Source organism: Bidens hawaiensis, unplaced genomic scaffold (genome assembly GCF_021521415.1).
Source record: "Bidens hawaiensis isolate Kalapana, Puna unplaced genomic scaffold, B.hawaiensis_p1.1 tig00051459_1, whole genome shotgun sequence".
NCBI lineage: Eukaryota > Viridiplantae > Streptophyta > Magnoliopsida > Asterales > Asteraceae > Bidens > Bidens hawaiensis.
This window is the reverse complement of record NW_027499233.1, coordinates 16,536-31,519: the sequence shown is the minus strand read 5'-3', so window position 1 is coordinate 31,519 and position 14,984 is coordinate 16,536. Positions and strand designations below refer to the sequence as shown.

Here is a 14,984-nt window from a genome sequence, read left to right as displayed (position 1 = left end):
TCGTACACGGAACCTCTTCAGCTTCTAGGTCCCAAAGCTTCGTTTTTAGCAGGATTGGCTTTGCTGTTCAAAAGGGGGTTGCGGCGCAGCTTGTTGCCTGTTTGCCTGCCACTTTATTTAATCGTTTTATAGTAAATTATATAAAACTTCGATTGTGATAGTAAGACCCATAGTTTGAGCCTGCATCCAACAACCACAAAGTTATGTATTAATCAACAAATGTTGGTGAATCAATTTTAGAATCTGAGATCGGTAAGAGGAATAGTATAATTGAAGGGCACCTCACCTGTGATGAATCGACATTAAAGGGTGCCTTCGATTGTAACCATAATGATATTCAAGAACGCTTCCATACGAAGATCAAATGTTGACGAATGCATCCGATGAATCGATCTTGAAAAGTGAAATTAGGGCAAAATAAAATTGTGAAAGGCCCGCTGACAAGAAGATCGATTGGATGTCGGAAATGGCTTCCAATCCTTGAACAGAAGCCCGGCTTTAAGCCTATCAGCACACCATCATGGATAGTTAAGAGAACATATGTGGAATACAGCCGTCTGTGTATTACTAAAATTATGGCAAAAAGAAAGCGTGAAATTAGTTAGATTAGATGGGAAATAGTTGGGCGGGAAAATACTAAAATGGAGTAATATTAAAATTTTTTGAAAGGCAAGCGTTGACTGGTACAACATTCTCATCCGGTTCTCTATCCATATCTCTATAATTACATTAAAAACACTACATTTCGCTTTTCTGTTTAATTAAATAATATATTTTTTGTACTTTAATCATTACAGTTTTCTCTCTCCACCCTATAATTTACAAAAAAGCACAACCCTTTCCCCAAATTAACAAACAATCACTACCTTTTCTCTTTTCACCCTATAATTTACACTCAGGGGGTGTTTGGTACAGAGAATGGAAATGGAGAGAAAATAGAAATGGAAATGGAATTGTAGAGAAAGAGAATTGGTATGGAGAATGAGAATCATTTCTCTTGTTTGGTACACGAGAAAATAAACAGAGAACTCTACCATACCCAACCCCACCTCCACCCAACCTGACACCACTCACCACCGCAGCCCCACCACCACAGCCCCACCACCACAGCACCACCACCACAGCCCCACACCACCAGCACCACCACCACAGCCCTTTCTTCAACCACAGCCCACCACCACCGGCTGCCGCCACCAAACCCCCTTCTTCAACCACAGTACACAAGAAATTAAAAAGATTCAAATTTTTGGAACATAAGATATAGAAAAAGGAGGCTCAGATCTGTCATCACTGCCTCTTTGGAGATTTTGTGGTGGTGGTTGTGGTGGCGATGATGATGATGATAATCAGAAGCCACCTGCAACCACCGCCGATTTCCACCACCACTGTCACCCACCGGCGACCACAATCAACCGGTTACCATCTCTGTGTTCACCATTGCGAACGGCGGAGACGGGGTGGTGGTTGCAGACTTGGAGACGAGGTGGCGGTTGCAGACTTGGAGACGAGGTGGCGGCCGGAGACGGGGTGGTGGCCGGAGACGAGGTGGTGGTCAGAGACGAGGTGGTGGCCGGAGACGAGGTGGTGACATGCTATGAGGAGGCTGCTGAGAAATGGATTTCTCTTTGTTTTAAAGAGAAATGGAATTCTCTAGTTTTAGAGAAATAGAAAGAGAAATAGAAATGAAAAGTAGAAAACAAACAAAAGAAATATTTCTAATTCCATTTCTCCCCAATCAAATCCCTCTACCAAACACCCCCTCACAATCATTTAAAACCCCACCCTATAATTTACAAACTCCACTCACAAAAATTTAGGGAACCGGATGAGAATGCTCTTAGAGCATTCCCAACCCATCCCCTAAAATTATGTGAGGAGGGTTTGTAAATTATATGATGGGGTTGTGAGTGTAAATTATAGGATGGAGAGAGAAAAGATAGTGATTTTTTGTAAATTTGGGGAAAATGTAGTGATTTTTTTGTAAATTATAGGGTGGAGAAAGAAAACTGTAAGGAAAAAGGTATTAAAAAATATTATTTAATTGAACAGGAGAGAGAAATGTATTATCTTTTTAGTGTAATTATATGATATATATAGATATAGGGATAGGGAACGGGATGGGAATGCTCTTAAAGCTTACTTGTCTAACCCACTAAAAAGTTTTAAATAAGGGAAAATTCCTAAAATAAGTATTTTTAAAAACAATTTTCAAGTTTTAACTTTTAAGTATCATTTGTAAATAATTTCAAAAATAGGTATTTTAAACTAGTCGTGACGACTAGATTCTTGGTGTTAACGAGTAGTTTACAAAACTAGTCGCGACGATTATTTTAGGCTAAAAAATATTCAGGGACAAATATTTTGACGCTCTAAACTTGTCAGGACGACTAGTTTAGGTAAAAAATAGTCTTGACGAGTTTTTATGAATTTTTTTTACTTTTCTTAATATTATATTATTATATTTAATTTTACTCATAATTAGTTTTTCTTTTATAACTTTTAAAATATAAAATTTCACTAAAATCCAAATACTCCATTGAGACGTTCTTTTTTTTTATCTACGTGCCGACATAAGATTTATTCTAAAAACCGAGCGGGTAAAAAAAACCTCGATATAAATTTGACCAAGATTGTCATATTTCTTCACTGTTTTAGTCTTCTCCAAGATCACCACCACCGCTAGTTCAATCCTTCAAGGTAAATCCGAGCCTAACCAAGTCGGTTAAAAACCAAGCCAAGCTCAAGCTTAGGTCTTAACTCATTTTCATATCCGAGCCAAGCCGGCTCAGTTTGTAATCTGAGCCGAGCCCAAGCTTGCCTTGGCTCGCCTCAGCTCGGCTCCTGAACAACCCAACCCCAGTATAGGTGAAAGAGACATAAACTAATATTAGTTGGGTTGTAAATAGAAATAGTCTAATAATTTACTCGGGCCTCATTACTTTTTCGCTTTGGATGAGCCTTTTTTATACAATTTTGGGTTGCTTAGTGGGGGCCGGGGACTATACTTTAAACATAAGCGATGTTTGTGTCTTTGAGGATTTCTTGAATTTCTTTTGTGCCTAGAGCATTCACAATAGAATCTTTATCAACAAAGACTATTCTCACTATATTTATATTTAGAGAATCATTATTCATATAACTATATCTTAGAGACGGATATTATAAAAAGAGGAAATATCTATATTTTAAAGAAGGAGACGAGATAAAGATCCTGTTATAAATGTTTTTAAAAGTTTTTCTTAGATGAAGGGTTACACGCAACTAAAAAAAAATGATTTCCTTCAAATGACACTAGTATAAGTTTTTGGCATCTTTTGAATAAGTAACTTTTAAAAAAACGTACCATTTGCTCATTCGTATAGCTAGAAAAAGAAAAAAAATGTATAATTTTTAACAATAACCAGAAGTAGTAAATTATAATCTGACATAATTTCATCAATGCGATATTCTAAATGCATTTCAGTTATATGAAATTTACGTGTCACGAGCTAGTGAGCTACATGCGACAAAAGTTTTAACTAGCCACACACACGTTAAGAAAATCAAGCCAACGCATTCAAATGCTAGCCATTATCAATGTGAAGTCGATGAAGACAACGAAAGGTAAAGTTAAGAATAGATATATGTGACATCGACAATGGATTTGCAACCATATGCTAGATCATCAAACGCCACATTAAATATTAATCAGGTTACGAAAAACAAGAAAATCATAAGGTATACAAATAATACAAAAAATATTTTTATGATAAGCCACCGGTTGGATGATATACTATTGAGGTACCTCATTAGTTGTCCTTGTGCACCTTCAACATTTGCTAATGTATCATCCATGTTATCATCAATCCTGATAACCCAATTAAGATGTTAAAAGTCAAAGTCAAAGTCAAAGTCAAAGTCAAGGATTAAATTTCACCATGAAACTAACCTAATTGCAACTTCTCCTTGCTGAGAAACTATGGTTGCCAACCGCGTAAAAATGGTGCCCAGTTCATGAATGATTGACTCAACTTTGTGAAGAGCCTCGGCCCGGCCCTGCCTGTAACTATCTAGTAACGGAACCATCTGTTGCTGCTGTTGACTTTGACTTTGACTTTTTTGTGGTTGTAATAACGGCTGAAATACTCCATCTGGCTGCTGCCTAAAAAGTCAAAGTCAACAACAAAGTCAAAGGGTCATACTAAATAAATCCAAAGTTATCTGGTTTTTACCTTGGAAATAATAGAGATGATTTTGATGAGTTATTATTAACTGAAAGAGGTTGTGAAGTTGAAGCAGTAGAAGCTGATTTGTTAGCTACAGGACGTTGGTGTGCAAACGGGTTAACAAAATCTTTTGAAGCATTTGCAGAAAGTAGTTGTCTTCTGTTCTCATGAACCTTCAAATTCTGTAGTCAAAGATTACAAGTTTGACTAGCACAAGGCAAATGAAGAAAGATGACGCAGGACCGTTTCTGAGATTTCGAGTGCCCAAGACTATTACTAAAAAAATGGTCTTTACATAAACTTTTTCCCCAAAAGATCGATAAAAATTGTAATACTGATAAACCTTAATTGCATACAAGTCCATTATTGATTTTACTTCATTACTAGGCTTAGACCGAATAACATGTTATTAGATTGTTTAATGGACCTGTTTAAATATAAAAGGGCCCTTACCTTTATTTGTTTCTTATCAACCATTTTTAGCCCAGTTCACTATTTTTTTTTAAACTTATATTTCAAATAAAAAAACCAAACGATTTACAATGAAGTGGCAGGTAAGCGAGCAACAAGCTGCGCTGCAATCCCCTTTTGCATGCATCAAATTTATACCTCTGATAGCATAATAAGGACTTCTTTGAACTCTTTTGTGGCCCCCATCAAACGATTATTGAGATTATCGAGAATTGTCGTTGAATAGTTAGTTGTGTCAGTTGAAATGCTTTCATTTTCATTTTGTGCATTGCAAACAAGCTGCAAATCCGCTACAGCTGCATTAAGCGCGGTAATCTCCTGCTTGATGACTGCTGTCAGTTCTTGAATCTCCATCGTTGGAGCGTCAAATTCAGAGGTCCTTTTCGCCACTAGACAGACAGATATAGATCATGTCAACACTAGGTTCAAAAGATCAATGACACAATTATAAATATTTATGTAAGTACTTTACTTTGGTACAAAAAGATAACATAATGTTTATAGTATAACATATGCTGCCACTTAAGAATATTATTAACCAACAATGCATACTAAAATCTTACTTTAGGAGCTCACATTTTGCAAGTTTCGCTAGCTTCTGCGACGTCTGGTTTATTCCAAATCCGATTTTCGAAGCTCTTTTGTTGAATTCCGTCTGCAATGCAGCATTTGATCGCGATGACTGAGATTTTCTTAGCATCTCAACTATGCTAGAAACCATTGATCGCGATCTATTTATCGGCTGTGGATATTTTCTTAGCCTCCCAACTATGCTAGTAAACTCGGGTGTGCGATCTCTATACCACGAACCTTGAAGACTCATCGTAAAATAAGCGAATTCAAGTCGAATAGAATCTAATATTAGTTAGTATATGTAATGATGCTTGACTGTGCATTGAAATGTATCAAAACCAGAATAGATCCGGTTTTTAAGAAATGTCTTACTTGTCTCACATTGCTTAAATTAGCAAGTTTCTTTCATTTCTAAAATATTTCTTCATATTATTATAACAATAAATAAAATTTATATTATTCCCTAAATGTTATACAAAGCCAACACAAATTGAAAATAGAACCCAATTCCAACAAAGATTTATATATAGTTAGAGATTAAAAAAAACATGTCTTGTTATATGTTTCAAACATATATGAGTTGAATCTGTTATCTGTAATATTACAATCTAAAACATCTACTAAAACCAAAACTATGATATATATAACCAAAAAAATAATAATAATCAAAATGCTAAGAAACAAGAAGCAAGAACACAATGCAACCTTCAACAACACCAACCAAAACCTTCAAAACCTTCCAATGCACCGCCACCTTCGGATCACCATACGCGATCATAACCGGAAACCGACATTCTCCCATCGACGGGTCCTCCCTAGTGACCGTCCCCAACCCGTTAAACTCGCAAGCCGAGTCACTCTGACCCTGAAGTTGATAATACATATTAAACGCAAACGACGCGTTACCCGCCAAAGTTAAATCGTTACATGTCGACCCGTAGCCTAACGATGTACAATCCGATAAACTACACGCGTAGTCAATCTCCTTAGCTAACCCGTCTAGCTCTTTAACCCGCGGGTTCAGCACGCACCACTTTCGGGCCATATACCGCACCCCAATAACCGGGGCTAACCGTTTATTCTTTTTCGCACCCGTTATATCCAACTCGTATTTCGGCTTACCATCATACCCGAAAATACCCCAATGGGTCTCGAATGGGCCCGGGGCTACACTCTTCTTGTTCTCATCAAGAAGGCTAAAAAGGTAAATTTCCAACGGCCCGAGTCGAACAGGGGTACCTTTCGACCCCGCCACGTGGCTAATCATACCTTGGTTAAAACGCTTCGCGTTTTTTATGTTCGCGTGTATGTCACCGTCCGTGGGCCACCCGATTTCGCCCACGATTATTTTAATATCCGGGAAACCCGCTTTTGTCAGAGAAGCCACCAACGTGTCATAATTCGCATCAAACACATTGGTGTACGAATAATCCCCGTCTTTGACGGGTCTGTTCGACCCGTCAAAGAACGCGAAGTCCATAGGAAAATACGGGTTTCCGTATAAGCTAAGAAACGGGTAAATATTAACGGTGAAAGGCGCATCGTTCGAATAAAGAAACCGAACGATTTCAATCGTCGCATCTTTAATATCCGAACGAAAGTCACCAGCTGATGGGACAGGGTCCCACTCTGGTGACTCATAAATATCCGCATTCAACGGGACCGTGGCTTTGATCTGGGACCCAAACCCGGCCCGGTGAATTGCATTTTGCACATTTTTTAAAGCAGGTAACGCGATATTTTGGTACGTCGCGTTATACGCTTTAAGAAACGGCTCGTTTCCTACCGCGACGTACCTAATATCGACACCCCCGGGATAAACATAACTAGTAATATTAGCATCAACCCAATTATCAGCATAACTTGGGTCTTGACTCATATCAAACAACATATAATTAGGGATTCCCACCATCACCTCAATCCCGGACCCGATTAACGCTTCCATGATCGTTTTATCGGCTTCGAACAGCTTCAACTTGTTGAACTTGTTCACTTTCATCATCTCCACCACCTTCTCTGGGGGCAACTGGTGACTAGTCATAGTGCCCCAGTTGACCCCAACACCTAGACTCGAATCCGAGTCTAAACATGTTACGATCGTTATAAACGCGATCGATAAACATAGGATTATTGGTATGAAAAATTTGCATGGATTTATGATCATTTTCTGATGGGAAGATATAGTGAAAGATAGAGTTGTTTGAATAATAAGTTATTATTTGGTTATATAAGATTATAAGAACAATATGCAATGCCATGCAATTGTGTGTGGGCTGTCACACTCCATATGATATGGATAAGTGTACTTTATTAGTCTCTTTATTATATTTTTATATATACTTTTTCGTCACCAAACTGATTTTCTGTAGGTGAGTTTTCCATATAAAGTTATAAACTATTTAACCTTTTCATTTGATCTTTTAATGACTTGAATTTTTTCAAAAGTGAGTCATCAAGTTGAATTTTTCCGAGTCAAGACGGGTCAGGACATGGTCAGGGCCGGCTCCGAGAACTGAAAAAAAATTTGGGTTGAAGGCGAAATTTTTTTTGGGCCTTAAGTAAAGAAGTATTTTGTTGTGTTTAAACAATGCAATTTTTAAATGGGCTTACTTGGTTATAATTTGGGTTGTATAAAAAACTTTTGTATAAAAATAGGGTTAGAATCACAACTTTTAGATTGAGAGTCATAACCTTTTGCCACTAAACCAAGCTAGTTGTTATGCTATTGAGTTTAAACATTAAATATACATATCGTTTTTCATAAATATACACATAATTTTAAAAAAAAAAATCGGGCCTAGCGAAGTGTCGGGCTTGGGGCCGTTGACCACCCAACCCCACCCTAGGGCTGGCCCTGAACATGGCTCACTTTAAAAGACAAGACAAGCGAAACAACGAGTAAGCAACAAGCAAACTTGGTTTAGGCTCGACTTGTTTACAAACTTTGTTATTAACTTCGTGCGGGGCATTACTTGTGATCAAACTCTATATTGTTTTTAATCTTCTTAAAATCAACTTAAGAAGTTTGGCTCTTTATTGTTTTGTCACTTTTTAAATATTTATGTTTTGGCTCTTAGAGTTTTAATTTGGTTCTTTAGAGTTTTGCCACCTAAGTTTCTAAAATTTATATTTCAACTCCTCAACTTTGAAAGCAAAACTTTAGTCCTTACAATTTTTGCTACAAAACTTTTACCGTAAAGAATTGAATGGATACCGACCGACTTCCAGTCACGCACACGTCTCAACGTGCGGTAGCTTTCAAGCATGTAATGTATCTAACCCGCTTCACCGCAACGCACAGTTGTTTCATGTAAAAAACACATTATTCTAATGATTTTCTCATACCACCAATTGAAATAAAAAACAAACATGAAGCTTTAAAGATTTAAAGATTTAGAAAATAGGTATCTTTCATATAAATATTGTACACTACACATATGGGTCCTGTGTGCTACCCAAAAGGTTCAACTTAACAAAGTTATGAAATGGTGGTTGAGAGCCATCAAAGCTAATAAGTAATAAGTCATACTTTTTTAATAAAGGAAAAAAAAAAGAAGAAAAGATTAACCAACCCCCTTAAACATGTTTTAATTAAACTTTCCAGCCAGAATCTACGTGTTACATTTTCACATTTGCTTCCTTTCAACTTTTTTTTATTAATTTAATATATTTAAAGCTTTAAGCCAAAAGCATAAAGATGTATGTATATACTCCTGATGCAATTCCAGTCAAGAAGATATGATTTGTCTATAAAGATCATGATTGCATCTTCTTTCAATGGTGGGGTTCTGATTGTTTGTTTTCTTTACTTATGTTATCTTCATTATCAACTTCTTTATATTATAGTTTTAGTTTATTCAAAACGGATATCCTAAAGTACGCGTTAATGAGTTAAGGAAGATGTCATTAAGCCACTTGACGAATAGATGAAAACTTTTCTTTAAAGTTTTAAACTTTAAACTAACATGTAATAATAATAATAATAATAACAAAATGTTACAATATTAAGATCAAGAAACATAGTCTTTATAGTTTATTCAAAACGGATATCCTAAAATACGTGGTTAATTAGCACGTTAAGGAAGATGTCATTAAGCCGCTTGACAAATAGACGAAAACTTTTCTTTAAAGTTTTAAACTTTAAACTAACATATAATAATAATGTAACATGTTACAATATTAAGATCAAGAAACATTGTCTTTATAGTTTATTCAAATCGGATATCCTAAAATACATGTTAATTAGCAGGCTAAGGAAGATGTCATTAAGCCATTTGACGAATAGACGAAAACTTTTCTTTTAAAGTTTAAAACTTTATAATAATAATAATAATAATAATAATAATAATAATAATAATAATAATGTAACATGTTACAATATTAAGATCAAGAAACATACAATTATACTACCTAGCAATGAATTTTGTTGATGTTTTCTTCATGCTACTTCATCGATGCATGATTCTTTGGGTAACTGAAAGCTCAAGCAATACATTGCCTACAAGACAACTTAACACGAGTAAATTACAGATTCATCATTTATGTATATAGCAAATTTCATTTACCGTTTTTAAACTAAAGAAATTACAAGAAATATCCTTTATGTTTACATTTTGTATCAAATTTCGTCCTTTTGATTAACAGGCGTTAAATTTGTACTTTAACTCCAGTCATGTGCACTGCACATGAGGGTAGTTTGGTCTTTTTACTGGTAATTAGTGGTTGGAGTTTTTTTTTTTTTTTTTTTTTTGAGATTTTGATTTTGAAGGATTATCACTTGTAAATAGAATGACTAAAAAGACATTTATGTGGAAAAGGTCATACGTTACGAAAAAGGTCTTTCGAGTGGAAGTAAAAGTCTCATATTAAGTTAAGAATAAAGGATAATAAGCTCGATTAATAAACAAGCCAGAGCCTATTATTTATATAGCTTTAACTTACATATTAAATATATACTTACCTAACAATTATTACTATGTATAAATAATTATAAAAGATTAATAAATAATAAGCCAGCTCGAGCTTTAGATTTAGAGCTCAAAATGAGCTGAACTCAAGTAAGTTAAACGAGCTTAGCACGAGCTCATGCTCGGCTTGTTTACAGCCCTAGTAATAACGTGATTTTATTTGAACATTTATTAGTTTGACAACAAATATTAGTTATCCAACATTGGTTATTTGACCCCTAAATGATTAAATAAATCACCAAACAACAATTGTAGCAGGACCACTAAAGTTGGAAAGCATTCTCCTCACTTTTTTTAACCTCTTATAAATTTCTGATGTATGAATCTTATTAAGAATAATAATAATAACTCAGTTTAGAATACTTTATATCAAAATTTTACCTTGTTAGGAGCAACATCTCTAACTCGATGAAATACCGGCTCGTGTATCTTAGCATTCAAGAGTGATTCTGCCTCCTGCAGAGAAGATTATTATTATTATTATTATTATTATTATTATTATTATTATTATTATTATTATTATCATCATCATCATCAATATTAATATTAACATTATTACATTATTATGGTTATTTGTGTGTGTGTGTGTGTGTGTTCTGGTGGAGTACAAAGCACTTACTGAAACCACTGAATGTTGTGTCTCGGTTGATCGGATGAAGCAATAGCAATGTATCCAAGGTAGAGACCCCTTCCAATATTTCCTCTGTATAAGGCCTCTAAATACATCTACAATAAATATAAATCAATGACTTTAAATTTTATTTATAATTCATATCAATCGCGATATAAACTGTAAAGCATGCAAAAACTTACCAAGAAACTGTAAAGCAGAAGCAGGTAGATTCATGACCACGTGATCAACATGTTCCCAAGATTTGTTGGTAAACGACACAGACGTTTTTATTCTTTTATTTTTGCTTCCTTTTGTTCTCACAGCCACATGACCGTCAGCAGATTTTAAACTTCCATTTTCTGTCAGAAAGATTAAAAATGTAAAAAACATGTAATTCATATTTCTGTTTAACTGAACTTGGGAAGTTGAAAAAATGTGTTTCTTTCGGCCAACAGTCCAGCAACAGTATTTCATAACAAACTAAAATATATAATCTATATACGTTTATTAATTTTGATGTAGTAGACGGTGATATTCGTATTCCACCTCAAAAATACTTATTTCACTATTTTCAGATTTTAGTTTTAACTCCATATGAGAACTGTGTTTCTTGCATCATTTTTTTTATGAATGCTTTATACGATTTGTTTTAGTGTAATTTAAAATATAAGAATACAAAGGTGCATACCAAAACATAAAAATAAAAACAAGGTAGAACTTTTGTTGATGATTTTACTTGTAACTTAAAAGTCTGTATAAAATTTACTTTATTATGTTAAGAATATATCTTACAAATTAATAATGTTAAGAATATATGTTACAAAATAAAGATGTTAATATTCTTAAATAAAAATGGAAACTAAGAACTAATGGTAGAACATGTTCCATTTAGGTATTATTAATCATATAGACAATACTAAATATTAAAAAAAAAAAAAAAAAAAAGCATACCAGAATTCTTTTCTTCAGTGTTTGCTTTCACATTTTCTTGAATATTACAATTCCCAGATGAAACCAAACTCGAATCAACAACTTCTGACTCACCATCGGGCACCGTCATTAACTTAGACATGAAAACTCTTGCATCCATATTATAAGCATGGATATTATTGTTAACTTTATTAACATCCGCATTAATTTTTAGATAACGAACGCTGTCGGGATTTAAATCGTTAGCATACACTAAGCATCCTTTTTGTGCAGCCGGAATAGCGAAAGGACCAATCCCTGCAAACATGTCACATATGACATCTCCTTGGTCAAACTTGTTGACCAGCCTTATGTGTTCATGCTCTAGTCTTGAATTCCAATAGACCAACCCGTAATCCAGCTTGAATGTTGCACCATATTGTTTCACCTCAGTAGCCATATCCGGTTTCCCCGCCAATATTTCAAATTTTGGTACACGAAACTCGTTTGCTATCGAACCAACTTTATTGACAACTGTCTGAATTCTAGGATGATTTTTCTGATAAAAAAAAAGTCCAAAATGATTAGAAAATATGACAATTATTTTTTTATCTCTAACAGGTCAACAGTCAAAATCCGCAAAAAAGTGTATTTTAATGCATAAAATCTCCTATACTATTTTACTAAAAGATTGTAATAGTATTTTGTCACACCAACCTGGCCCGTTTTGACCAACTTCCCATTTTGTCAATAAACTGAATATCTTTATTTCCACGTGTGATGCATTAGAACACTAATAAAAGTACTTTTTAACAGTTTGTTAACACACAGAACATGTTTAATCGATTTAAGTGGAAGTTGACACATACATCATATATGACTTTAGCAATTACATCCTTGTACGGAAGAAGTTCATCAGTTATATTCAAATGAGCAATGTGACCTGAAAAATATATTGAGGTCAGAGTTAAATACAGAATGAAAAAAAAACAATTTTGTCAAAATCCTCTTTGAATATTGAATTCCATTAATAATAAGACTATATACAAATTCCCAAAATACTTAACTATGGTTTCAAAAGATGATGGCACCTCGAGTCCAGGAGGCAGAACCTGCTTAAGCACTTGGTCTATACGAAAATAACAGTCGCTTAATATGTATCCAATTAAATAAAAATAAATCTTTTGTGCAAGAAACTGAAAACCAGATTAAAAAAAAACAGGTTAAAAAAAATTCACCTGCACTCCAATATGAATATCCAAGTGTCACCGTGTAAGGAACCGTTTCGATCTTGCATAACTTCTCTAACTCATTGAGTTTCTGAGTAGGAATATCAGAAAGGTCTGTTCCAGAAATTGATAATTATAATGTTATCGTTAAAATGAGAAGAAAATATTAAGTGAGTATAAATTCAGTTTAAACTTCTAATAAGGTTGAATGATCAACGAGTCTTACCAGGACTTTGTACCTTTTCAGATAATATCACATAACGGGTTTTTTCACTCGTTGGGTCTTCAGTGATGGGCTTGATTCGCGGTCTGTCAAGCATGTGTCTAAAACCATAACAAAAAAAAAGACTTGGATCATTTGATGTCAAAGTCTAAAAAATACCAAAATTCATAACTATTGCATAACGTTTATGATTTATGACAGTTGATTAACACTTCTATAAAACCACATTACAACCCAAAAATATCTTAATTTCCACAGCGTAAAGAGATACTTATTAATTTAAGCCGTTAACTTTTCCATACATAATCAGTAACAAAAAAAGCATATAATGAAAATTAAATGTGAAATAACTAAAGCATAACTGAATACGTCATATACGCCTATGAATTCTGCAAATTATATGAAACAATTTAAGTTCATGCGAAAAAAAAACTTCAGCCAAAACAGAAACTCCCTAACGTCTAGGGGTGTAAACGAGCCGAGCTGAGCCTAAGCTCAACCTTGGCTCCTTTAACTTAAAAGAGAGCTCTAGCTCGTTTATTAAACAAGCTTATTATAGCCTCGCAAGCCGGCCCGAGCTTGTTTATTAAACAAGCTTAGTATATGCTTGCGAGCCGGCTTGAGCTCGATAAGTAAAGCTCGAGCTTGTTTATTAAACAAGCTTATTTTAGGCTTGAGCTCGATAAGTAAAGCTGAGCTTGTTTTATAATCAGGCTTATTTTAGTCTTGCAATCTGTCTCAAGCCCGATAAGTAAACCTCGAGCTCATTTATTAAACAAGCTTGTTTTTTACACTCAACCTCAAGCTCGTTTAATCTCGGCTCAATCCGAGCCTTTTACAAGCTGATCTCGATTAGTTTGCGAGCGTCTTGGCTTGTTTATACCCCTACTAATGTCTAAGTTAACATTCAACAAAAGCACAAAACTTTATTCATACCCATTAAGCTCGTGAGACGGCTCGAGCTCAATAAGTAAAGCTCAAGCTTGTTTATTAAACAAGCTTATTATAGGCTTGCAAACTGTCTCGAGTTCAGCTCAAGCTTGTTTATTAAACAAGCTTATTTTAGGCTCGAGCTCGATAAGTAAAGCTTGAGCTTGAGCTCATTTTATAAAAAAAAACTTATTGCAATCCGTCTGAAGCCCGACAAGTAAACCTAAAGCTCATTTATTAAACAAGCTTATATTTTTACAATTTTACACTCAACCTCGAGCTCGTTTAATCTCAGCTCAATCCGAGCCTTTTACAAGCCGATCTCGAGTAGCAAATCGGGTGTAAACGAGCCAAGCTCAACTACGCTCGACGCTGGCTCCTTTAACTTAAACAGAGCTCTAGCTCGTTTATTAAACAAGCTTGTTGTTAGGCTCGATAAGTAAAGCTCAAGCTTGTTTATTAAACAAGCTTATTTTAGTCTTGCAATCCATCCCAAGCCCGATAAGTAAACCTCGAGCTCATTTATTAAACAAGCTTATTTTTACAATTTTACACTCAACCTCGAGCTCGTCTAAACTCGGCTCAATCCGAGCCTTTTACAACCCGATCTCGAGTAGCTCGCATGCCGCTTCGCTTGACTATTTTACACCTCTACTACTGCCTCTACTCAAACTCATGACTTAACTGATGGTAAACTTAACATATGAACAAAAGCACAAAACTTTATTCAAATTTCATACCCATTAAGCAATTTAGTTGCAGCCTTGCACAACTCTCTTGGGATTCTAAGTGCCAATAGCTTCAATTGCACGTCAAACTTGCTTTCGTCCAACATTGCACAGTCCTTCAGTATCCGCCAATAAC

General features: G+C 35.0%; 2 protein-coding genes and 1 pseudogene across 2 annotated transcripts; all 3 read right to left on the bottom strand.

Moving 5' to 3' along the window:
- Positions 1-3,687: 3,687 nt before the first annotated feature.
- Positions 3,688-5,499, bottom strand: LOC143599071 (syntaxin-32-like). The gene is made up of 5 exons (XM_077077125.1): positions 5,253-5,499; positions 4,815-5,065; positions 4,212-4,387; positions 3,929-4,141; positions 3,688-3,847 (listed from the first exon to the last, which is right to left on the bottom strand). Exons 1-5 carry the CDS (start codon positions 5,497-5,499, stop codon positions 3,688-3,690), a joined length of 1,047 nt encoding a protein of 348 aa, XP_076933240.1.
- A 371-nt stretch (positions 5,500-5,870) lies between these two features.
- On the bottom strand, positions 5,871-7,413 carry LOC143599075 (glucan endo-1,3-beta-glucosidase 8 pseudogene; annotated as a pseudogene).
- Positions 7,414-9,687: 2,274 nt separating this feature from the next.
- LOC143599076 (tRNA (guanine(37)-N(1))-methyltransferase 2-like) lies at positions 9,688-14,984 on the bottom strand. The gene is made up of 10 exons (XM_077077128.1): positions 14,861-14,984; positions 13,194-13,291; positions 12,977-13,081; positions 12,807-12,867; positions 12,608-12,683; positions 11,781-12,297; positions 11,030-11,188; positions 10,836-10,942; positions 10,598-10,672; positions 9,688-9,747 (listed from the first exon to the last, which is right to left on the bottom strand). Exons 1-10 carry the CDS (start codon positions 14,953-14,955, stop codon positions 9,688-9,690), a joined length of 1,353 nt encoding a protein of 450 aa, XP_076933243.1. The 5' UTR covers positions 14,956-14,984.